General features: G+C 37.2%; 1 protein-coding gene across 2 annotated transcripts in view; it reads left to right on the top strand.

Moving 5' to 3' along the window:
* RABGAP1L (RAB GTPase activating protein 1 like) overlaps positions 1-27,068 on the top strand; it is a 722,977-nt gene that overhangs the window by 194,851 nt on the left and 501,058 nt on the right. For both annotated transcript variants that reach the window (XM_040263944.1, XM_040263947.1), the window contains exons 12-13: positions 13,918-14,011; positions 24,144-24,294. In XM_040263944.1, the coding sequence (XP_040119878.1) occupies positions 13,918-14,011; positions 24,144-24,294 (245 nt within the window). The remainder of the gene's footprint in view (positions 1-13,917; positions 14,012-24,143; positions 24,295-27,068) is intronic.

Raw genomic sequence — 27,068 nt, 5'->3', positions numbered from 1 at the left:
AGGATTCCCTGTTGATACCAAAATCATTAGATGCTCAGGTACCCTTAAAGATGGTCCATGATTGTTTGAATCTGTGGATGCAGATCCTATGGATCAGTGGGCCAACTTTAGTAAGATGAGAACAGGCATAATGTGAGCTGACTAAAAGGAACTTGGTTTGGCCTGAAAATTCAGGGAAGACATTTTGAAAATTATGCCTCTGAGTTCATTCTTGATTAATGCTATTATTTAGCTGTAAATGTTTGGACACTACCATAAAGGAGCCCTTCCAAGCAGAGGGAAACTTCAGGTGATGGGAAATCACATTATATGTGGAATAAAATATACATTGTTCATCGGTAAGGGTGGGAAATGAGATTAGAGAGAATACAGAGGTTGAATAATGGAGGGTCTTTTACGTCATGCCAATTTTGTATTTTCTGATTTAATCAAAGGTTGGTGTAAGAGATATTTTACAGTTGTGTTAAAAATGTCTTCTTGGAAATGATTTATTTTATTCAGGATATTTTTGTATAAAAGATTTAGGAGATAAATTGCTTACACAGCTTAGGAAAATGTATGTCTATTAATCATGTAACCCTTAATTTTTTTTCCATATTTGTGCTGCCCCCTACCTCGCCCTTTATTGGGTAAGGCTTAGTTTTTCATTTACCTATTGCTTTAGCTTAAGTGTTCTGATCTAAGGCATGTTTATTACCCTACTCCAACCACTGACTTTTCTGTTCCTGTTTCTGTTATAGCCCATATTCTGCTTTCCTCTCATGTGTCTGTGTCCAAGTACTTATTTTCTCCTAGAACATAAATTCCTCAAAGTTAGGAGGCATGTCTCTTTCATCTTAAGTTCGGTCATGTAGTGAGTACTTAGTAAATATTTGAATGAATGAAGAGCTAATCAATTTTTGCTTCATTTTACTTACACTATTTTTAACTTCTGTCTAAAATTATTTTTTTTTTGGTAGATGAGTAGATATGAATGGTATACAAATGTACTAGAGGTATGGGCTTCATGTATCTCATCTCTAAAATCATCAGTTTCTTAATGCATGAAGAGGACACGGTATGCTAATAGCTACCATTAATTGAATGTTTACAGTATTCTAAGTATTTAAAGCTTTCCCTCTAATCGACCTTTCTTAGTGTTATTGTGTATGTTATTCTTTGTTTGAAAGGTACTTTGATCAAAACTTCTGCTGGCTGCATTTTCCCTATCATTTAGATCTCAGCTCAGGCTCAAGTATTACTCCTTCAGATAATCTTATAGCTGAAGTAGGCCCTTTCCTCTCTCTCTTAATTTTTCCTGAATGTGATTTTGTTATATATTGAGGTCGTGTTAGTCTTTCCATCATCATGCTCTAATGGCACTTCGTACGCACCACTATTAGTAATTTTTAAAATGTTTTCTTATAAATATGGTCTTTTAGTTTCTGTCACCTTCTAGAGTGTGAGTTCCTAAGGGGCAGATGGTGTTTTATTATTTTTGGAGCTCCCAATGCCTACCATGTATCAAGTGTTATGTAAATATTTGTTTAATGAGTGGGAATTTCTTAGAAATATTCAATTCAGAGACAAAAAACTTATTCTTGTTTTTAAAATCTGTTAATGGAAGTTATAATTGGTGATATAGGGGTCGATAAATGTGCAAGAAAGAGTTAACATAACAAACTTCAGACTTCTGTCCTTAGAAGAGCCTGTTTGCAGGGTTGGCCTTTGGCTGGTATTGGTAAACTTAGATTTTAGGAGGGTTGCCACATTCCCTAACTGAGAATAATGACTAACTGTGCCTGAATTGTTTGTACTACAGTATGGTTTATCCTGAACATGTGCTTTTCTTCTGGCTTCTGAAATGTTGGTACATGCTCAGCATAGGGTACTTATGACCAGCCTCAGAAAAAACTTCAGGCACAGAGTCTCTGATGAGCTTTCCTGGTAGATAGTGTTTCACACATGGTGTCACAGCTCATTACTGGAGGGATTGAGTGTGCTTCCCTGGTGTCTCAGATGGTAAAGAATCTGCCTGTGATGCGGGAGACCTGGGTTCAGTCCCTGGGTTGGAAAGATTCCCTGGAGCAGGGCTTGGCAACCCACTCCAGTATTCTTGCATGGAGAATCCCCATGGACAGAGGAGCCTGGCAGGCTACAGTTCATGGTGTTGAAAAGAATTGGACACGGCTGAATGACTAAGCACTGAGCACCTGGAGAGGATTCCACTGGGAGAGGACTCCTGGAAGTTTCTGCTTTCTTTCTGCTAGACTTCACCCAGTGTGCCTTTTCCCTTTGCTGATTTTTCTTTGTATCCTTTCACTGTCACTAGTAAATCACGTGTTACAAGTAACTATAAGCTGATTTCTGTGAGTCCTCGTAGGAAATCATTGAACCTGGAGTTGATCTTGAAAACCTCTGAAATAATAGGATAGATAAATTTTTTCTACTTCTAATTGGGAAGAAGATAGTAGATGATAAATAAGAAAAATGTAAAGAACGAATGATGTTTGATAGGTTTGAGTAGCTGCTTTAGATTAGGTGGTCAGCAAAAATTTCTCTGAGGAGGTGACATTTAAATTGAGATCCAAATGACAAGAGAAAGTCAGTCATTGGAGGATGTGGAAGGGGCATTTCAGGAGGGAGGCAGGTGGTACGGAGTCTCAGATGTGAAAGTATGCCTGATGATTTTGAAGAAGTGAAAGGGAGGACAGATGACCAAAGGGCGGGGGACAAGCAACTTAGCAGTACAACAGATGTGGGCGGGTAGCCAGGGGGACATCATGTTACTTCCTGTAAGCCACAGTTAGGGCTTTCTCTTTTTTGAAGACTTTCAAGGGTTCTAAGCTGGAGAGACGAAGATTTGGTTCATGATTTCAAAATGCCACAGCAGCTGGATACATGTAGAATGGAATTCAGTAGAGCATGGATAGAATCAGGAAGATCATTTGTGAGACGCTCATAGTAAGATCTGTCTAAATGCTAGAGGTTAGTTAGAGTTGTATTTGGAAAGGGAGAAAAGTAGATAGATTTGAGATAACATTTTGGAGGTGGTGTGCACAGGGTTGGGTAATTAAATGTAGGTGATCAGTGTAAAAGAACAACTTGTAGATTTGCAGTTTGAGCAACTGGGTAGATAGTGATATCATTTATGAAAACACCAAAGAGGAGAACCAGCCAGTCCATCCTAAAGGAGATCAATCCTGGGTGTTCATTGGAAGGACTGATGCTGAAGCTGAAACTCTTAATACTTTGGCCACCTGATGCAAAGAACTGACTGATTTGAAAAGACCCTGATGCTGGGAAAGATTGAAGGCAGGAGGAGAAAGGGATGGCAGAGGATGAGATGGTTGGATGGCATCACTGACTCAATGGACATGAGTTTGAGTAAACTCTGGGAGTTGGCGATGGACAGGGAGGCCTGGAAAGCTGCAGTCCATGAGGTTGCAAAGAGTTGGACATGACTGAGCGACTGAACTGAGCTGAAGAGGGATAGGAAATCAGGCAAATAAAAGTATTTGTTGTCTTTGGAGAAATGTATACTTAAGTCTTCTGTCCATTTTTTGATTGCGTTTTTTTTTTTTTTGCTGCTGAGCAGCATGATCTGTTGTAAATTCTGGAGACTAGTCTCTTGGTTGCATCATTTGCAAATATTTTCTCCCATTCTGTCAGTTGTCTTTTCATTCTGTCTATGGTTTCCTTTGATGTGCAAACTCTTTTAACTAGTTCTTATTTGTTTATTTTTGTTTTGGTTTCCACTACTCTAGGAGATGGCTCAGAAAAGATATTGCTGCAATTTATGATGTCAAAGAGTGTTCTGCCTATGTTTTCCTCTAAGAATTTTATAGTATCTGGTCTTATGTTTATGTTTCATATCTATTTTGAGTTTATTTTTGTGTATGATGTTAAAGAATGTTCTAACTTCATTTGTTAAATATATAGATGTCCAGTTTTCCCAGCACCATTTATTAAAGAGACTTTCTTTCCTCCATTGTACAGTCTTTGCCTCCTTTGTCATGAATTAATTGAACATGGGTGTGTAGGTTTATTTCTGGGCTTTATATCCTGTCCCATTGATTTGTATTTCTGTTTTTGTGCCAGCACCATAATGTTTTGATGACTGTAGCTTTGTAGTATAGTCTGAAGTCAAAGAGCCTGATTCTTCTAGGTCTGATTTTCTTTTTTAAGATTGCTTTGATTGTTTGTGGTCTTTTGTGTCTCTGTAGAAATGTTGCCAGCCAAATCGCCCAGTACTTTATTAGGGAGGAATACAGTGATGACTAGAACACAGTTTCTGACAAAAGTAAGTAAGTTAGTCTGGAAAGGAAAGCAGACAAGTATTCAGGACATCACAGGAAGATGTGTGATCATGGGCTACACAGAGAATGTTAGCAGGCCCAACACATGGAACTTATATTCCCAAAATTTGAGTTTTTCTCAAAAATCCATTATTTTTTATTGTTTTCACAAATATTTTTTTTCCAACTTTTGAATTTTAAAATTGTGTGTATGAGATCATCTATACTGGAGTGGGTTGCCGTGCCCTCCTCCAGGGGAATCTTCCCAACCCAGGGATCGAACCCAGGTTTCCTGCTTTGCAGGCAGATTCTTTACCATCTGAGCCACCAGGAAAGCCCATATTAAAAGCTAACCCAAGTCTATTTTTGTCAATTTCTGCTTTTCCCCCTATTGTGTTCTACACTTGGCAATCTCTTCATATACTTAATATGCTTTCTCTTAAAGAGAAACATTTCCTCCAGATTATGTCACCCCTCCTTATTTTGGTTACACTTATCCATTTCTCTTTCTCCCTCCGTCCTTCTCTTCCTCTCCTCATACATACACACAGAGAGACACGTGTGTATATATGTACACACTCATGTATGTGTTCATAAGTGTGCACATATATATGGTATACACACACACACATATATATATATACAAATGGATGGATGGATAGTTATTCAGTCTTCATCATGTCTAGTTATCTAATTTTCTCAGTATATTTATATTCTGAATTACAGTCTCTCAGTGGAATATATAAACCCAACTGCAGACATGAACCTGATTTCACTGTTACTTCGACTGCCTGATTTCATATGGCTTCTTTGGCTAGTTTTGTGGGCATTTCCCCTTCCTTTCTTATTTATTTGTGAGTATTTTCCCTTTCAGTTACACTCCTGGTTGAAGAGGGTCGTCTGCTCAGAGGACTCTTGAGTATGTTGTATACTACATGGTAGATGTCAGTGAGTTCTCTTTCTACCACAAGTTAGATTTGACCTAGTCTGATGAATTCTTTCTTCTCTTGCTACCTTTTGTTTCTGATTATCTCCAACTCTTGCTTAATTTTCCCCTCTAATTGAATGGCTGCCTTAAAAAAGTCATTCTTTGAATGTGTTTTAAAACAATTTTTTATTAAATCATATGTTCTTTTTAAAAAGTCTGCCAGATGCTATTTTCCTCTTTTACCACCTCAGTTTATTTTGCAAAGGGTCATAGGTAATACATTCAGATAGACATTACTCAAATTTCTTATTCTAGGACTATGCTAACTTCTACAAATTCATTAAGTTTTATACACTAAATATCTACAGTTTTTTGTATGTTACTCATACATACATACATACATACATACATACATACATACATACAATTTTAAAAATAGGAAAATGGAAGTAAAATTGAAATGCATTTCCAAAGAACTGAAATTCAAAGTGTAAATACGTAACTAAATAAATTCTAAGTCATTAATATCCAAGAAAAATGTAAAATGTAACAGTTTGCTTAACATTGTTAATTGTCCTTCATGTCAGGTATATTGGTTGCCCTAGTTCTCTTGAGTGTGGTTGACAGGTTTCAGCAAATAATGATACATTTTTATTAATCACTTACGCTTAAAAACTACAGGGATTATTAATTTTAAACTTGTAATTAGATTCAGAATGACAGTCATGGTAATTAAGTTGGAAAGAAACAAGCAATTTGTGGTCTCTACCTTGAATCTTTTCTCTATTGTAAATCAACTTACTTTGGACAGTGGGAAATGTTAGAACATTTCAGAAACTAAGGAATATAGTTTGTTCTACATTAATGATTTACAGTTGCATATAAGCTTCTATGTAAAACAAGTATATTCAGACTCTGTGATGTGAAAAGTGAGAGATTATATTGTATTTAAAGTCATTAAAATGTGGCTATAGGGTTTGGCCATCAAAATGACATTCTTTACAACTAATTAATCAGTGTGGCACTAGGGGTAAAGAATCCACATGCCAATGCAGAAGACAAAAGAGACATGGGTTTGATTCTTGGGTTGGGAATATCCCTTGGAGGAGGAAATGGCGACCCACTCCAATAGTCTTGCCTGGAGAATTCCATGGACAGAAGAGCCTGATGGAATACCGTCCATAGGGTCTCAAAGAGTCGGACATGACCAAAGTGACTTAGCAGGCAGCAGGCAATCAAAATGAGTCACGTTTTTACTACTTCAGGTTGTCAGGTGTCATTTTACAGACCCGTTTCTACCCATTTTGCACAGTTAGTAAAGTTTTTGGTTTTTTTCTTCCCAGTGTGTTTAGAAAAAAGTTTTTAGCAACCTGTGATTGCCTGTATTTCTTTCAACAAATATATATTACTTACTAAGAAAGACTAAAATTAAGAGGAAAAATATCTGAAAACCATTAGTAACATTTTATCTGTGCTTAATTTTCAGCTTTGTATTTTATGAGTAATTCTTTAACAGAAAAGAAAAGAAAATGAGATTTTTGTGCTTATTTGTCCCTAATTTTGTTATTTATTTTTAACTTTATTTGAAAAAAAGTATTTTGTATATCTGTATTTGTACTTTTTTTCCTTTCCTTTTGTATATCTGTATCTGTAGTTTGTTGATACTAGTTCTGAAAATTTCCTTTTATGATTAGGATGAAAAACATCACTAATAGAAACACAATTCTTTTTCAAAGCAGGGAGTGGTGCCAAAGTTAAGAAACTAAATTATTTTGATTGCAGCATCATACATATTTATTTTGTTTGATCTAAAAATTTACATCGATTATAACTTCTTTTGGCATTGTACAGTTGGTTTCTGCTCTCTGCATACTAGAAATCCGTGGATAAGACAGAACAAACCTGGAATCCTTTTTAAGTTACTTTTAAGTGCTTTGAAGTTAGGCAACTAAGGGCTCAATAACAATAAGAATAAAAACGATAGCTAACACTTGAGTGCTATTATGTGCCAGGCACCCTGTGTAGTACTTCAAATACATTTTCATTTAATTTTTACAACACTACCTGATTGATATGATTTCCATTTCACTGATGTGTAGATTAAAGAAAGTAGTAGTCCTACAGTATAAATCCAGTGACATCTGAAATGCTCTTCATGGTCCTGCTTTCTAAAGGACACCAGTAACTGCAGGGAAATTGAAATCGATGAGGAAAATGTTCATGATAAGGAAGTGAAATTATGCATATTAAGAAGGGTCTCTACCAAATCCTGCTGTGCAAATTAAGCATAGTTTATCAGAGACCTCTCCTAAAGTTACGTTTTATAGAGGAAGATGAAACTATTACCTACAAATTCCCTCAACTAACTCTCTTAACATTGTCATATTTCTTCAAAGCCTCCCAGGCAGTCAGAATAGGAATTGTCCTCCTTTTCAGTCAGTACGCTGAAACCTGGGCAGTTTATTGTCTTTACAGAAAATTTGCCTGATTTCTTATCTTTCTTGCTCCAGGGTTTTCCTTCCCAGTTGCTTTATATGTATGAACATATTCTCAAAATAAAGCAGCAACAAAGTAATCCTTCCATTCATTCCACAGTCCAGTGTTATGTGCTGAAGTTTATTATATAAAGGCAAATAAGATACAATCCCAGCCCTGGCAGAGCTTGGACTTCAAGAGAAGAACATGAATGTTACAGACATTAAATATATGACTAAATAATGTAAACAGGCATGGTTTTTTTTAAAAATTTATTATTTTTGACTGCTGCTGCTGCTAAGTCACTGCACATAGGCTTTCACTAGTCACAGTGAGTAAGGGTTACTTTCTCGTTGCAGTGCACGGGCTCCTCATTGTGGTGGCTGCTCTTGTTGGGTTCCAGGGCAGGCAGGGTTAATTGCCCCACCGCATGTGGAATCTTGAGAAGGGATTGAACTCATGTTCCTTGCATTAGCAGGCAAATTCCTAAACCACTGAACCATCAGGGAGTCCAACAGGCATGTTTTAACGGAAGTCTTAAAGATATTATTGTAGGAGTCTATTTTGTTTGTTTGTTTATTCAGGCACTCAGTCATGTCCGACTCTTTGTGACCCTTTGGACGATAGCCAACCAGGCTCCTCTGTCCATGAGACTGCCCAGACAAGAATACTGGAGCGGATTGCCATTTCCTTCTCCAGGGGATCTTCCCAACCCAGAGATCAAACCCCCATCTCCTGGGTCTCTTGCATTGCATGTGGATTCTTTACCCACTGATCCACTAACTTACTTGGCTAAATCCTACTTTTCATCCAAATATTTGGCTCCCGGCCTTCTGTTGTTTCTGCCTTAATTGTTCATCGGGTCTGGTTTTACTTCAGTGTGCCCATTTTCTTTCCTTCTCCTTGGAGTTCTCCATTGCTAATCTAGTTGCTTACAGTTCTGATATCCTTTTTTGGTGGACAGTAACTTGGGAGAGTGTCAAGAAGACAAGACATTGTTGTTATCATTCATGGTTTTATGACATAGCAGTAGGGGTTTGTAATAATAAAATAGGTTTTTGTTTCATATAGCACGGGGGTCATTTAAAAAATTAAAATCATTTCCCTGTGCTTTTTATAGTTATACATAACTTTTAAGGATAAAAGTATTACCAGAAATATAAAACTTAGAACTGAAAGATGCATTCCCTGAATATTTATTGACTGCCTACTATGTGATAAGATATGGTTAGTTATTGAAACGTAATTGCTGTTAATAGTTTGGTGTCTATTCTTACAGGTATTTTTAAAGATCTTTGTAATCATGTAAGGAATCAGTTCAGTTCAGTTCAGTCGCTCAGTCGTGTCTGACTCTTTGTGACCCCATGAATTGCAGCACGCCAGGCCTCCCTGTCCATCACCATCTCCCGGAGTTCACTCAGACTCACGTCCATCAAGTCCGGGATGCCATCCAGCCATCTCATCCTCGGTCATCCCCTCCTCCTCCTGCCCCCAACCGCTCCCAGCATCAGAGTCTTTTCCAGTGAGTCAGCTCTTCGCATGAGGTGGCCAAAGTACTGGAGCTTCAGCTTTAGCATCATTCCTTCCAAAGGAATCCCAGGGTTGATCTCCTTCAGAATGGACTGGTTGGATCTCCTTGCTGCCCAAGGGACTCTCAAGAGTCTTCTCCAACACCAAAATTCAAACGCATCAATTCTTCAGCGCTCAGCCTTCTTCACAGTCCAACTCTCACATCCATACATGACCACAGGAAAAACCATAGCCTTGACTAGATGGACCTTAGTCGGCAAAGTAATGTCTCTTCTTTTGAATGTCTCTGCTTTTGAATATGCTATTTAGGTTGGTCATAACTTTCCTTCCAAGGAGTAAGTGTCTTTTAATTTCATGGCTGCACTCACCATCTGCAGTCATTTTGGAGCCCCCCAAAATAAAGTCTGACACTCTTTCCACTGTTTCCCCATCTATTTGCCATGGGGTGATGGGACCAGATGCCATGATCTTTGTTTTCTGAATGTTGAGCTTTAAGCCAACTTTTTTGCTCTCCTCTTTCACTTTCATCAAGAGGCTTTTTAGCTCCTCTTCACTTTCTGCCATAAGGGTGGTGTCATCTGCATATCTGAGGTTATTGATATTTCTCCCAGCAATCTTGATTCCAGCTTGTGTTTCTTCCAGTCCATTGTTTCTCATGATGTACTCTGCATATAAGTTAAATAAGCAGGGTGACAATATATAGCCTTGACATACTCCTTTTCCTATTTGGAACCAGTCTGTTGTTCCATGTCCAGTTCTAACTGTTGCTTCCTGACCTGCATACAGATTTCTCAAGAGGCAGGTCAGGTGCTCTGGTATTCCTATCTCTTTCAGAATTGTCCACCGTTTATTGTGATCCACACAGTCAAAGGCTTTGGCATAGTCAATAAAGCAGAAGTAGATGTTTTTCTGGAACTCTCTTGCTTTTTCCATGATCCAGCGGATGTTGGCAATTTGATCTTTGGTTCCTCTACCTTTTCTAAAACCAGCTTGAACGTCAGGGAGTTCACGGTTCACGTATTGCTGAAGCCTGGCTTGGATAATTTTGAGCATTACCTTACTAGCATGTGAGATGAGTGCAATTGTGCGGTAGTTTGAGCATTCTTTTGCATTGTCTTTCTTTGGAATTGGAATGAAAACTAACCTTTTCCAGTCCTGTGGCCACTGCTGAGTTTTCCAAATTGACTGGCATATTGAGTGCAGCACTTTCACAGCATCATCTTTCAGGATTTGAAACAGCTCCACTGGAATTCCATCACCTCCACTAGCTTTGTTCGTAGTGATGCTTTCTAAGGCCCACTTGACTTCCCATTCCAGGATGTCTGGCTCCAGATTAGTGATCACATCGTCATGATTATCTGGGTCGTGAAAATCTTTTTTGTGCAGTTCTTCTGTGTATTCTTGCCACCTCTTCTTAATGTCTTCTGCTTCTGTTAGGTCCAGATATTTACTAAAATAAAACCATACTTTAAATTACTCTTTGTTTCTTTTCATCACAGTATATTTTGGATGATTTTCATGTTAGCCTATAAAGATTCACCAATTCTTTCACCAATTCTTTTAAACTGCTAGACCATTCTTTTAAACTGGATAGACCATAATTTAGTTAATAAAACTCTTATTGATAGATTCCTGATAGCTTTCAGTTTCTTATTTTCACAAACAATGATACAATTAAAATCCTTTTACATATTTTTTTGCATATCTGTTTCTGGATCATTAATTTCAATAAGTGAAGTTGCTAGATCAAATGATATATTCATCTTAGAATCTTAAGAAGTTAAAGATTGCTTGTTTAAGTATCAACCTTCCTGTCTCCTGTTTTCTCAACACCAGATAGTATTACTCTTTATACTGTCTGCCAGTCTAATTGATGAATATGTCTCATTGTTTTAATTTGCAATGAAAAATTATTAATGAGATAGGGCTTTTTTTTTCGCTAGTTGTATTTTATGTATTTTGCCCTGTACTATGTTCATGTCCTTGGCCCAATTTTCTGCTGGACTGCTCTTCATTTTGATATGTTACACAAAATAGTCCTATCATATGTTAGAATTTTTTTGCTAAATATGTACTGTAAATATAGTTTTTAAAAAATATATACTGCACCTTAATAGAAGTTTTAAGTTTATAGGTAGTCATATTTCTTATTCTCTCTTAAAGCATCTTGGTTTTGTTTCATGCTTAGGGATTCCTTTCACAGCAAGAATAATGAGTCCAAAAGATTCTCAATATCAGTAGTACCTTTTGAGTTTTTTCATATTCGAGATTAGTGATGTCTATTGGTGTTTGTTTCTTTGTTTGTTTTATTGTGTTCTTAGATTTTGATCTCCCAACTTAGCATGTACAACTTCATCAAATAATTTGGTACTTTGGTGTATTATTATTTATTGTATGGCAACTTAGAGTATAATGTGGGATCATCTTGGACCCTGCTTAATTGAATACCAACTTATGAATACTTATGTTTGGTACTAATTAATAAGAAGGATAACCAGAAGTCTGTTTGCCTGAGATAGTGTAAGTTTAACCTGTTTTCTAGTGTAATTTTTAATAGTGTCCCTTTTCACTGCTGATGTTAAACAAAACCAGCCAGGTATTTTACCAGCAGAATAAGTTTATTTTGTAATAGGAGAGAATTGCAATTTGGAACAAGCAAACAACAGTAAATGATAGCATATCTGGAGAATGGAGGAGAGGGGCTTGCTTTTATAGAGAAAAGGAGGAAATTGGGGAGGGCTATAGGGGTTCTTTACTGACTGCAGGTGGCTAGCAGCTTGTCCTTGCTGGGTTGGGAGGAAATCTTCCTTCCTGTTAGTGCCTTTAAGCTGCCACGAATGATACATGTGTGAGAATTGCCCCTTCAGGGCTTCCTGACTTCATTTTAAATGAGATTTCCTTTATTCATTTTCATATTACTCTCAGAAGTGCCTCATTTTAGTTAAAAAATTATAAGGACTATAAGGCATAGTTTTTCATGTTAGGCTATTTTAATATTAAGGCTTCAGTTGTTTCTGTTTACTTTATTCCTCCAATACTTAGTAATACTTCATTTGCTTTAGCTTTAAAAGAAACAGAACCTCTCACTTATATGTGAGGTATTTCCTAGAGCAGTGATGTTAGCATATAGCCTCTTAACCTTCATTCCCAATGTCCAGAATAATACTTGCTTCTAGAATAAAGTGTCCATCATCGTTCTTGTTTATCTGATGTTGTCCTAAAGATGATGAAGCATTTGTTTGTGTGTGTGTATATAGTTTGTTTATATTTTGCTGGATATGTGATAAAATCTTTTCAGGTGCATATAAGCACATCTTTTAAACCTCACCAAATAAATCTTTTATTTATCACATTAATTTTTGGTGTTGAATATATCCACTGGTATGAGTGAGTTTCTGCTTGGATCACTGGATTTGTCACATGCTAAGCAATATTGTTTTTAGCACAGATCCCTGTGAGATTTACTTAATGCCAATCTCTATTATTACTGTAAGAGCATTGGTGAAACCTTGGTACTTGCTATCAGCTGGACAGATTTTTATCTAGCTTATTTTATCATTCAATCAGTACTTCTCCAGCCTTTTCTTAGGTAGCACTGTGTCAAAAGCTTTGTTATAATGTAGGTGAATTGTGCCCATTACATTTCCTGTCTCCACCAAGTCTGTTACCATTCAAAAGATTTATAGAATTTAGAGTTAACTTATTTTCACTACTGACTGTAAACTATAACTCAAGCTGTTTTATTCTTTCTAAAACTATTACTTTACATTTTGCTATGTTTTATGAAGTTGCCATTTTAAAAGATGAAAGTTTCATCTCCAGGAGACACTGGAGACATGGATTCGATCCCTGGGTTGAGAAAGATCCCCTGGAGCAGGAAATGGCAACCCACTCTAGTATGCTTGTCTGTAGAATCCCACGGACAGTCAAAAATATCTTGTACTTTTCAATATATCTTAAAAATTTTTTTTTTTAGATTTCAGGTTGTCTCTTTGTATCATAATATAAATGTTTCTCAGTGTTATATATTGATATATATGTCTGATTCTTTAGTATTTATTTTGCATCAAATATTAATATTAATAACTATAATATAAAATGTGTAAATGATTTTAATAAAGTATAAAGGCTTCCCAGGTGATGCAGTGGTCAAGAATCTGCCTGCAATGCAGGAGACACCGGAGACATGGATTTGATCCCTGGGTTGAGAAAGATCCCCTGGAGCAGGAAATGGCAACCCACTCTAGTATGCTTGTCTGTAGAATCCCTCAGACAGCGGAGCCTGGTGGCCCTCAGTCCACAGGGTCTCAAAGAGTAGGACACAACTGAGCGACTGAATACACACACACAATATTTGAGAATACTAAACTGTTGAATAGAACACTAAATAGGAATTTCTAACCATGTTACCATTAGTTTTTAAATTTTACTTTCTTTGGGTAAAGATATTTGTTTATAGGTATCTTCAGTTTCATACCTTGTAAACTGTGGACAAGAATTTTAATAAAAAGTTTGTGCTTTGAAAATATTTATTTTGGCACTGAAATAAAATATATTATTGAAGTTTATACTGTTATTTTTGCAGTGGTGTAATATAAGCAGAAGTATTTGTTTCATTAGAAACAGTCATGCTTCTTGTTTTATAACACATAAATATAGAATGTATTATATAATATAATGTTTGTTGTTTTTGTGTTTCTTCTGCAGAGAGTGATAATGAACTCTCAAGCGGAACAGGTGATGTGTCTAAGGATTGTCCTGAGAAGATCCTATATTCTTGGGGAGAATTGCTAGGAAGATGGTAAAAATTTATTTCTCTTACTGAAAATTTTATGTTTATATGATTGTAAATCTGTTGTATTAATTAAAAAACTGTGTGTTTATGTATCTTTATATTGAGATAACTTAAGGAGTAAATATAGATAGTCATCTAGGTGCTGAGCCCTCAACCACTTCAGTGTTCAGCAGTTGGAAAGATGAGGAGGAAAGATACGGCAAAGGAGTCCCAGAAAGCACACGTAGTACGGTAGGAGGAGAGTCAAGGTAAACACAAGTGAATAAGTCTGTCAAGAAGGAAGTGCTCAGCTGCTGACAGGTCAGGTTGGAGGAAGCCTGAGAATTTCATTGGGTCCAGCAGTTTAAATATCACTGGTGACTCACACAAGACACTCTCTATAAAGAGGGAGGAATGAAAGCCTGGTCAGGCTATATCTAGGAGGAAAGGTGATCATCAGGTATGGATAGATAACTCTTCAGAGAAGTTTTGCTATAAAGGGGTGATAAGAAATAAGGACATATTAGTAAGTGAATGTGGGTTGAGAGGTAGTTTGAGAAATTCCAGAAATTAGGATGGTCAGTATAGCATGTACATTGTGTGTTGCTGGACGTGACTTGCAGAGAGAGAAAATTTGATGAATTGAGGACACAATTGCAAGGGAAGTTGATGAATAGGCAGGAAGAGATGGGACTTGTTGAGTGATGGAGTTACAGTTAGGAGCGTGATCATGCTGCAAGTCAATGACAGAGCCAGGGTTTGAATCTAGGCAGTCTGGCTCCAAAGGCAGGACTTTTTAACCAGTTGGACAGACTGCCATTTCTATAATGTACATAGATTTCTGGATTCGTTATTATGGATGCATGTAGAAGGTTTAGTAAGAGAGACAATAGACTCAGAAAATTGATACTCTTTCCAGTCTTCTCAGGTCAGTTCAGTCGCTCAGTGGTGTCCTACTCTTTGCGACCCCATGAGCTGCAGCACGTCAGGCCTCCCTGTCCATCACCAATTCCCAGAGTTTACCAAAACTCATGTCCATCGAGTTGGTGATGCCATCCAACCATCTCATCCTGTGTCGTCCCCTTCTCCTCCTGCCCTCAATTTTTCCCAGCATCAGGGTCTTTTCAAATGAGTCAGCTCTCTGCATCAGGTGGCCAAAGTATTGGAGTTTCAGCTTCAACATCAGTCCCTCCAAAGACATTAAAACAGAATTGTGACATAATGAATAAATGTTTCTGTTAGCACCCAGTGGAAACTTTGGAATGAACACAGAAGTAGAAAAAAAAATACAATAAACATAATAAGGACAATTCCCAACAAATATTTTAAAGGTGAAGTTGCTATTATGGGGACTTGCCTGATAGTCCAGTTGGTAATCTGGGGGCTCAGATTCAGTCCCTGGTGAGGGAACTTCATCCCACATGCTGCAACTAAGAGTTCGCATGCCACAACCAGAGATTCTCAGTGCCTCAACAAAGACCAGGCACAGCCAAACAAATACATGAAAGTAAATACTAATAAAAATTTTTCTTGGAAAATAACTTTTAAAAAAAGAAATTGCTTTTATGATGCTTCTTAGTATTTAGAAGGTAATTTTGGAGTCAGAAGAAATTGTTAATAGAGTAGCTAGTTAGGATGTAACTGCATGGGTTGATGAGGTCTTTACCAAACTCATGGGCCTTATGTATAAAGTGGAGTTCCAAATGGAGTAAGAATTCTAAAGTAGAGTTGATGGGATTCCTTAGCTACCATTCAGTGTACACTTTTTCGGAAATACAATCTTTCTACATTATATTTTTTATAGTGGACTTCAACCACCTCGTTTATAGAATCTTAGGGAACTGTTTTAAAGAACTCAGATAACTGGTTTTTAGACCTGTAGAAAACTTGCTGAATCTTCTACAGTTGAGGTATTTTTGTTTTTACTTGTCTTCATTGTAGTTGTGTCATGACAGTTTATGTGAAAATGATGACATTTGCCTAATTGAGAGAAGTTTATTTCTATTACACAAGAATTGACAAAGTTTTAGAATTGGTCTTGGCATATCTTTTTTAACATTAATGTTTTTGTGGGTTTAAAGCATTTGAGTGAGTCTTAGGAATATTAGCTAGGGACTTAGAAGATATTTCTGTGGTTCAGTTAGGTAGAGCACCTATTGTGCTTCATTTGGTGCTTTGGGGGAAAATATTTTTTTATGAGGAGACAGCCTATATTATCAAGGGGCTTTTAAATAAAATATAGTTGAAAGTATTTTGAACTTACTGTGAAATAATGAGATCACTATATTAAAATAAAGTGAAACTTTTATGGATAAAATCAGAACTCAGATAATGAAATGTGTTATTAGAAAGATATAAAAGAAGAGTAATACTAATTTTAAATTATCAGAAAAAAATGAAGATACTATGGAAAAGATAATGGAAAACAGACTAAAAATTCAGTGATGGAGGTCTTCATATGAGATTAGAGTTAAGGTGTTTTGAAATACTACATTAAAAAGTGAGCAAACAAAGATTGAGAGAAAAGGAGAGAAAGAGGGCCAGGGAGAGAGGAATTGAGGAAATGTTTGTGATAAAAATTTGGGAAGAGATCCCCTGGAGAAGGGAATGACTACCCACTCCAGTATTCTTTCTTGGAGTATTCCATGGACAGGGAAGCCTGACAGGCTGCAGTCCATGGGGTCACAGAATCGGACATGACTGGGCAACTAACACACTTGTGATAGAAAGACTTGAAAACACCAAACTGAAAGTGGTAGCAAGATTTTTTTTTTAATGTGTTGAATATATTCAGAATGGTAATGCTGATGTCTTGCATGTTAAATAATTTAAGGAATTTGAGGAATTCGGGCAGAATTATTTCTGGAAAACTGTTTCTGGTTTTGAATTGTATAAAAGTTGTTGAGATTCTTAAAGACTAGGAGAACACTGTGCTGACCCTGAACAGTTAGATGTAAGTCAACTTTTATGACAGGAAGATTTTCTAACCAAAACACTAAGGGAACTTTGAGATAAAAATTGAATATTGGTTTACTATATATAAATAAAACTACCTTTAGACTATTAGGCTTTCAGAAAATTGGTACAGATTTAATAGGCACTTTGGTTGTATTCTTCATGACTATCCTTATTATCAAGGTAGGAAAACATGTTCTTAATCCATGATCTCTCAACCTAGCTGAACATCAGCAAAATGACCCCCCAAAATATCTAAACTCGGAAAACATGAAGAATTCAAATCACTAAGCATGAACATAAATAGCTTCTTTCCTTTTCATGTCAATATAATGTTCAACTTTTTCCACTAATGAAAAAACCCAGTGAAAGCATATACAAATCAGAACAAAATATGTGCTCTTGCTTTTCCTAGTGATCTTTAATCTATCTCTTTTCTTGAAACTTCTTCATGCATCTTGATTAACTTAAAGTGAGACCTTGGTTGACATATAGGTCTTACCATTAATGAGGGAAGGACAAATCCCCAACTTTACTTGATGTTTCCCATCTTTTAGTTTCAGTTCTAACTATTCCTTTTTCTGAGAAGACCTTTTGAGGTGGGTCAAGCTGCTGCCCTCACATTCTCATATCTTCTAACCACCTACTTCCACTTCTTTATCAGTTGGGGCAAATTGCCCCAGTTCCATAAGTGACCACTGAGTATCACTCAGTGCCTTTTCTTCTCACTTCTTGATTTCTCTGCTGTTTTTGCTAGAAATTATAGCTCCTCTTTGAAATTCTTTCTTAGACAACCTTAAAAATAGAGAAAGTTCCTATATGCCCAAACAGTTTCAAGAAAAGATCCCTCTTCGAAGGTAACTAGATGAATATACAACTGCTTTATGATGCTGTTAAATCAGTGAGACTGTTTGCCTTTAAAAAAAAGCATTCTTTAGCTTAGCCATATTAGTTGTTCATGTTAATTTAGTCTCATAAATCTATTCTTTTATCTAAAATTATTGAATTCCTTGTATATAACAGGCACTGCTCTAGGTGCTTGGGATATATAAGTAAAGAAGACAGAGATTCCTTCCCTTGTGGAACTTACATTCATGCATTACAAACTTCCCAGTTACTATTTGTTTAGCACATCTGGTTTATATGTGACTTTTGGAATCATTTGATACTTACATTGCTTCTAGTGCTGAGTTCAACACTTGTCCTAATTAGATGCCTGCTTCTAAGTCTCCTGATAGGTATAGTTAATGTTGTATTAAAGCAATGACTATATGTAATTATATTTTTATTAGAAATACTGAAACAATGACTATTTTTATAAATTATCCTTTTGTTTGGATCTTCTCTGGTCATAGATGTATACTATAGCTTTTGGCTTAGTATCCATTGATGTCAGTATCTCTTAAATACAGGGTGCTGAATACACTATAATTAATTACTGTATCATTACCAGAATAATCAGTAATTTAAAGCTGTTAATCATGTTGTATTATGGAACGACCCAGTTCTTTTTAAATGTCAGTCTGTAAGTTAGCTCAACTGATGAAGAGCCAACCTGCAATGCAGAATACCCTGGTTCAATTCCTGGGTGGGGACGATTCCCTGGAGGAGGGATAGGCTACCCTGTTGGCTCAGAGGTTAAAGCATCTGCCTGGAATGCAGGAGACCCGGGTTCAATCCCTGGGTTGGGAAGATTCCCTGGAGAAGGAAATGGCAACCCACTCTAGTACTCTTGCCTGGAGAATCCCAGGGAGGGAAGAGGCTGGTGGGCTACAGTCCATGGGGTCGCAAAGAGTCGGACACGACTGAGCAACTTCATGACACGACACAACACGACATGACACGACCCACTCCAGTATTCTAGGGCTTCCCTGTTGGCTGGGATGGTAAAGACTCCGTCTGCAATGTGGGATACCTGGATTTGATCTGTGGGTTGGGAACATCCCCTGGAGAAAGGAATGGCTGTCCACTCCAGTATTCTTGCCTGGATAATTCCATGGACAGAGGAGCCTGGCAGGCTACAGTCCATGGTGTTGCAAAGAGCTGGATACAAGTGAGCCACTTTCACTTCACTATGAAGATAAATAGTGCCTGGGTTTTTAAGAGAGGAGAAAAGACTTTTTTGTTATGCCTGGCCAAATAGACGAGGGCGAGCTAGAAGCTAGAGTATTGGTTGAGTTGAATCATATTACAGTAAAAGGTATACTAGGGACTGTTGACTGTTAACCTTAAGGTGTGTGTTTGTATGTGTGTGTGTATGCCTGTGTAAGAAGAGATAGTTCAGATTCAGAATCTTATATAATTGATTATGCAGAGTAATTTGAGCCAATATGATATTTAATCAAGCTGTTTTCCTCTTCATTTTGCCTGCTGTATTGGAAATACATGGTAATAGGATGAGTGGAAGTTAGGAGGTCATTACAGAGGTTGTAGAATGAGTAGAATTGGTGGCAGTGGAGGTCGGAGTGCAAGGATTTTGGAGAGGTTGGGAAAATAAAATGCATTAGATTTCTTGATAAATTAGTAATAAATTATGGGATAGAGAGTAATGTGAACAGTAACATCTAGGTTTCTAATTTGGTTGAATTGTGGTGACAGTCACTGAGGTAGGGCACCCTGGAAAATGATCAGGTTTAGGGAGAAAGAATATGAATTCAAATTTGAATATATTGATTTCTGGAGCTCAGAATTTGTGAGGATGGGTAATAATGCCTAGAGATGAGAGAGTGGAGAGAATTAGATCATTGAGGGAGAGTGGAGAGATTGATAGCTTGAAACACTTTAATAGAGGAGAAGCAATCAGCAGTTGGGTTGTGAGGAGGGAAAAGAGAGTGCTTTGTCACTGATGCCAAGGAAACAAAATGGTCAACAGTGGAAGGACTGAAAAATGTCTCTGGAAATTAGTGGCATGGAGAGACGTCATGTATTACTTACATAAAAGAGAGAAGCCATGCTGAACTGAGCTGAGGAATGAGTGTGAGGGAAGAAGTTGAGATAATGTACAGTCATCTGTTAGGGAAATTTGATGTGCAAAGTGGGAAGACAATATGACATCTGGAGTGTTATGTGGAGTTGAATAAAAAGGTTTCTTTTATATGGGAGATATTTATTGGAGTTTTAATAGTTGTAGATACACAGTGCTGACATTGAGCTTTGTATAACATGTTCAGTTCAGTTCGGTCACTCAGTTGTGTCCAGTTCTTTGTAACCCTATGAACCGTAGCACAGGCCTCCCTGTCGATCATCAACTCCTGGAGTTAACCCAAACTCATGTCCATTGAGTTGGTGATGCTATCCAATCATCTCATCCTCTGTTGTCCCCTTCTCCTCCTGCCCCCAATCCCTCCCAGCATCAGAGTCTTTTCCAATGAGTCAACTCTTCGCATGAGGTGGCCAAAGTATTGGAGTTTCAGCTTCAACATCAGTCCTTCCAATGAACACCCAGGACTGATCTTTAGGATGGACTGGATGGATCTCCTTGCAGTCCAAGGGACTCTCAAGAGTCTTCTCCAACACAACAGTTCAAAAGCATCAATTCTTCGGTGCTCAGGCTTTTTTATTTTTTATTTTTTTTATTTGTTTTTTTTTTAATTTTTTTTTTATTTTTTTATTTTGTTTCTCAGGCTTTTTTATAGTCCAACTCTCACATCCATGCATGACCACTGGAAAAACCGTAGCCTTGACTAGACAGACCTTAGTCAGCAAAGTAGTGTCTCTGCTTTTTAATATGCTGTCTAGGTTGGTCATAACTTTTCTTCCAAGGAGTAAGCATCTTTAAATTTCATGGCTGCAGTCACCATCTGCAGTGATCTTGGAGCCCAGAAAAATAAAGTCTGACACTGTTTCCACCGTTTCCCCATCTATTTGCCATGAAGTGATGGGACCAGATGCCATGATCTTCATTTTCTGAATGTTGAGCTTTAAGCCAACTTTTTCACTCTTCTCTTTCACTTTCATCAAGGGGCTCTTTAGTTCTTCTTCACTTTCTGCCATAAGGGTGGTGTCATATGCATATCTGAGGTTATTGATATTTCTCCCAGCAGTCTTGATTCCACCTTGTGCTTCCTCCAGCCCAGCATTTCTCATGATGTACTCTGCATATAAATTAAATAAGCAGGGTGACAATATACAGCCTTGATGTACTCCTTTTCCTATTTGGAACCAGTCTGTTGTTCCATGTCCAGTTCTAACTGTTGCTTCCTGACATGCATACAGGTTTCTCAAGAGGCAGGTTAGGTGGTCTGGTATTCCCATCTCTTTCAGAATGTTCCACAGTTTATTGTGATCCACACAGTCAGAGGCTTTGGCATAGTCAACAAAGCAGAAATAGATGTTTTTCTGGAACTCTCTTGCTTTTTTGATGATCCAGTGCATGTTGGCAATTTGATCTCTGGTTCCTCTGCCTTTTCAAAAACTAGCTTGAACTTCTGGAAGTTCACGGTTCACGTATAACCGTGTAGTACATGTACATTTAATTACTTTGAATTATTCTTATTATTCATTATGGGACTCATAATTCAGGATTTAATTTCATGAGAAATGAGCTTAGCCCTTGGCACACTGTTGTTTTTAGTTAGTTTTACTTTATACTAAGAGTTCAGAAACTCACCTAGCCCTCAAATCATGTGTTTTTCCTATTCAAAAGTATGTTGTTGCTGTTGTTGTTTAGTCACCCAGTTGTGTCCGACTCTTCGCAACCCCATGGACCGCAGCATGCAAGGCCTCCCTGTCCCTCACCATCTCCTGAAGTTTGCCCAAGTTCATGTCCATTGCATCAGTGATGAGACTCAAATAATAAAATTACAAAAACGATCCTTTTATGAACCTGTTCCCGGCTCTCTTTGGTGCACCATTCCTTTGCTAATTTTAAATGCAGTTGGAGAGTGAAGAATGGGCAGCTGGAAGGAAACCATGTGTCATATAGTTTACTCAGGTGTAAGTCTCATCAGGAATAGTTAATAATCTTTCTACCTGACACATTTTTATAAAAATCAACTCTTATTTTTAAATTCTTTGATTGTTTGTAGGGTCTGTGCTCAGTCTCGTTGCTGTAAGGGCTTTTCTCTAGTTGTGGTGAGCGGGAGCTGCTCTCTAGTTATTGTGTGCAGGATTCTCATTGTCATAGCCTCTTGTGTTATGGAGCACGGTCTCTAGAGCACAGGCTCGATAGTTGTGGCTCGTGAGCTTAGTTGCTCAGTGGCATATGAGATCTTCCCAGACCACGGATCTGACGCCTGTATCCTGCATTGATAGGCAGATTTTTTTTTTTTTTACCACTGACTCACCAAGGAAGCCTCTATTTGATGTATTTTATGGAGCATATTTGGCTATGGTGTTTTTCCAAATTAATTCATTTTTTAATTGAAGTCCACTGGAGAAATTTAAAGACTCGAAATGACTTTTTTGTGTGTATGATTATAAAAGGATTAAAGATCATTATAAATAATTCAAACAGTACAGAAAAATAAAAGGAATACTTTTTCTTAATCCATTACATAAATATTTTGGTGTTTATTCTTCGATATTTTTTCCCTATGCATGTCAAAAGCAGGTTTCAAAATAGTATGTGTTAAGGAGAGAGTGTGAGAGAGAGAATGTGTTTTTTAAATAATACCATATATACTATTTTGAAACATGCTTTTTTCACTTAGCAGCATAATTAAGGTTCTTTAATGGTGTCATAGCATGTTAAATCGTGTAAGCTCTACCTCTTTTTACTCTGTTTTGCTTCAAGCCTGTCAGTATTGTCAGCTTACGTTCTCTAACTCAGCAATACAAAAGTTTTCCCTTAAAAGGCTGAAAGAAAGCAGAATGGTCATAAATTTGATGGTTTATTAAAGATATTAATGGAATGAGTTTACTTGAACTTTCAAGTTACGGAAATTGTTACAATTTTTCCGAGATAGTCGGGTTATGAGAGTATGGGGAAAGCTTGAAACATATTTTCAAATGAAGGACATGCCAAAACTGAGGTCTGGGCTGCATTTGGAAGAGTGTAAAGATGGAGAATTTGGTAAAGTAGGCAGGAGGCCAATTTTAGAAAATAGACATACGGTTTCTATGACTTCACAGGTTCAAAACCTGAAGCCAAAACCTGGGATGTTAGACCAAACCACAGTACATCTTTAAAGTTTGGATGATTACATTAGGATCAACTCTTAAGAGATTAAAGATGAGCAGCAAATAAAAGTAGAGATAATGTCTGAACAAAAAGGTGTGGAACATAGCTCCAGGTTCAGGCTAGGCATAGGCTGCTGCTGCTAAGTTGCTTCAGTCATGTCCAACTCTGTGCTACCCCATAGATGGCAGCCCACCAGGCTCCCCCGTCCCTGGGATTCTCCAGGCAAGAACACTGGAGTGGGTTGCCATTTCCTTCTCCAATGCATGAAAGTGAAGAGTGAAAGTGAAACTGCTCAGTTGTGTCCAACTCTCAGCGACCCCATGGACTGCAGCCTACCAGGCTCCTCCGTCCATGGGATTTTCCAGGCAAGAGTACTGGAGTGGGGTGCCACTGCCTTCTCCAGGCATAGGCTGGGAACTACAATTCAGTTTTGGTTCAGTTGGGCAGATTATCAGAGTCGCATACCTGCTATGTGAAAACTGGCTTCATGACAATGTATTTGTCTTTGTTCAGGTTCCAAGCATCCTTGGGAATGGGTAAAGCTGCTAAGTGTATGTGGCTAGGGAGTTGGATAGGTCATATGAGGTTTGTAGGAAAGGGCTAGGTTCTTCCTTTTGCAAGCACTTTGGATCAGGATTTAGAAGTATAGTCAAGGTGTAATAGGTCTCTTTTCTGATCCACTCTCAGCATCCCTAGCCCCCAGCCCTTACCTCACACACCATACATTCATCTCAGGGGATTCAAATGGCTCTTTTTATGCCTTGAAATGATGCCTGGGAATATACAGTTAACACATTCATTATTAGGAGTAAGTTCATAGAATGTTTAAAAAGTAAATGAGAGGAAGGAGGGTGGGATAACGTGGTTCACTAATAAGCAAGATGCAATCAAGAAAAAAAGTTGAAGACGTTACTAAACTTAAACACTACTAATATTATTTCATGCCACTTCCTGCCATTTTCCTCCTGATTCAGTCTTACACTTTTTTTTTTTTAATATAAACTCACTAATATATTTTCCATAACAGCAGCAGGTCAGTAGTGGTGAAGGGAGTATGAATGGTTTATTTTCTTGTTTTCTCAGGCACAGTAACCTTGGTGCACGACCAAAGGGGCTGTCCACTCTGGTGAAGAGTGGTGTTCCTGAAGCATTGAGGGCAGAGGTATGGCAATTATTAGCAGGCTGCCATGACAACCAAGCGATGCTGGATAGGTACCGACTTCTTATCACAAAGGTAGGAGCTCTTTTCATGTTACTCTCATGTGACAGTATAGTAAGTAAATCCTGTTTTCATAGCTCTAATAAGTCATAAATGCTTTGAACTTTTTGAAAAGCTATACTGCACTGTTTGGTGACTATGTCTGCCTTTTGTTCTGAACTCTTGTTGAATAGTGATAAACAGTGGACTGTAGTCATCTATGAACACTTAATGCCTTGGCTTTCATTTTTTTCATTTCAGTGATTGTTACAACTATTTACTATGTTGGAATATACTTATATTTCAAATACTTTCAATTAACCTTTCTTACTGTGTGAGATTTATATACAGTTGTACACAGTATAATTGTACTCTAGTATAATTTTAAAGTCAAATTAACTTGAAATTATGACTGTCTGTGCTTATGTAACCTTACACATAGATGATATGGATAGTTGCCCAGATCCTTATCCTGTCAGGAGCCTCTGGTTCCAATGTAAATTCCTCTGCTTATGTCCAAAAAACTGATTTTAGAACGTGGGTAATCCTGGCTCCTAGGCTTTCTTCTTAGGGCTTACCTCCCAATTTCTTAATCTACTCTAAATCATGATTTTAAAATAATGATAACTTTTTTTTTAAAGAAAATCTGTATTCATAAAGGAATTTTTTTGTTCAGTAAGACTTTACTCCTCAGGCTACATCAGTGTTTAAAATTCTTTAGCCCCTCTAATTCCTTCTCCCCTCCTTTACCTCTTTGCCTCCAATCCTTCCACAGATATTTTCTGAGTTCCTAGTATATTCAGTCACTGCTCAATTAATATATTAAACAACCCTTTATACCATTTTTTTTATACCATTTGTAATTAGTATTTTCTGAAGTAGAATGTGCAGGATAATCCATTGATGTTGGGGGCAGAGATATCTAAAGTTCCATTTGCAATTTTAAATTGCAGATACAAAATGATGTTAAGCTATGCTCATATTTGCTATGCTGTGGTACCTTACTAAGTCCTTGGGGCTAATGGCCACTTATCCCTTGTGGTTCAGGAGTGAGGTGGGGGAAGAAGAGACTTTCACACTTTGGAATGAAATAACCGTGGTGCTCACACTCATGTATTCACTTTTAGAATATTCAGTTTTCTTCCAGTTTGCATGCATTAGGTTAGGTGGATTTACAGGTTATCTAGTTTTAATCTTCATAGGTTAGATGAATGGTTTACAAAAATTGATGTCACAGGATGCTACATATCAAGATATTAAAAAAGAGAAACACACTACTCTTTTCCTTCAGTCAAAAACTAATATTATGATAATGGATGACAAAGCAACTACTTTGGGAAATAAATTGTTATAGGAAAGGATGTTTGAAACATTTGGCAGTTTGAACATCACTGTGATTTTTGTGATTGAAAACTGCATGTCTGTATTATTAAAAAACTCTTACCATTTTCTTTCTTTGAAATCTGGAATCATAAATTTCAAGAACATTTAAATCTTGTGCAAGTAGTTGCAGGAAATTTGAGACTGATTGTTAGAAATATAAAAATTCACTGCCTTCTGATTTATTAAGAATACTTTGAGAAAATGAGGAATCGCCTAGCTATATTTCATCAAAATGGTTGATGGGTGGGACTGAAACAAATGCGCCTCTGCTCTGTGTTAGTGTTTTCCAGATATGATCATGATTAAAACCATGAATCAAAAACCTGATTTGGGAATGTTTTCAACTGTCATTTCATAAATTGCTTGTCAAACATATTAAAAGATAAGGAGTCATAGTGTATGATTCTGTCCATGTGAAATGTTCAGAATAGATATGTCTATGGAGAAAGAAAATAGACTACTGTTTGTCAGGGTATGGAGGAGGGGAGGAATTGGGAGTGACTGCTAACAAGTTTGAGGTTCCGTTTTGGGATGATGGAAATATTCTGGCATTAGATGTGACAGTTTCTCACCATTGTGAATAAACTAAAAACCAGTGAATTGTACACTTTGGTGAATATTATGTCATATAAAGTTTATCTTTATAGAAAAATTACAGAAAATAAAAAAAATAAATTACCCATATTTTATATTGAATAATATTTTTGTAGTATTTTTGTTAAGCAAACATTTTTCATTAAAAAAAATCTTTTTCATAGTCTGTTTCTATGCTTCATAGTATTTTTATTAGTACAGTAGCACTTGTGAATAATAAACATAAATAATAAATATACATATATTGGAAGTTTATGCTCAGACGTTTTTATTAATGATACCCACCTGAGCAAAAATGTCCAGAGACAATAACTCTTGGCATCAAATCACTTTTTCCTATGAGTAAGAAATTGTATACTTTTAATGACTATTTATGGGGTAGCAGCTCCAGCATTCTGGCCTGGTGAACCCCACGGATGGGGGAGCCTCGCGGGCTGCTGCCTATGGGGTCACACAGAGTTGGACACGACTGAAGTGACTTAGCAGCAGCAGCAGCAGCTACTGTCATATTCCTTTCTCCGCTAAGAGGGTTTGTTAATTCATACCTTTTAAGATTTCAAACTTTGGGATAAAAATGAAAATAGTCTGACACAATATTGTTTATAAACTCCTGACTATATTATGTTTTTATGTGTGATAAAAGCTTTACTAAGCATATACTTGTAAACATATACTAAGCACCATGATGGTTTTGAATATACAGTTTTCAGAAAGAAGATCCAAGAGACAGAATGACATAAATGTTTTCATTGAGTAAAACATTCCCAGACTCCTTTCACTCTGGAATTCTGACAGTGGTTTACTTTCTGCCCTTGAAGACTGGAGGGAGGAAA

This window comes from Oryx dammah, unplaced genomic scaffold (assembly GCF_014754425.2).
Source record: "Oryx dammah isolate SB20612 unplaced genomic scaffold, SCBI_Odam_1.1 HiC_scaffold_21, whole genome shotgun sequence".
NCBI classification, from domain to species: domain Eukaryota; kingdom Metazoa; phylum Chordata; class Mammalia; order Artiodactyla; family Bovidae; genus Oryx; species Oryx dammah.
This window is presented reverse-complemented; position numbering and strand designations above follow the sequence as displayed.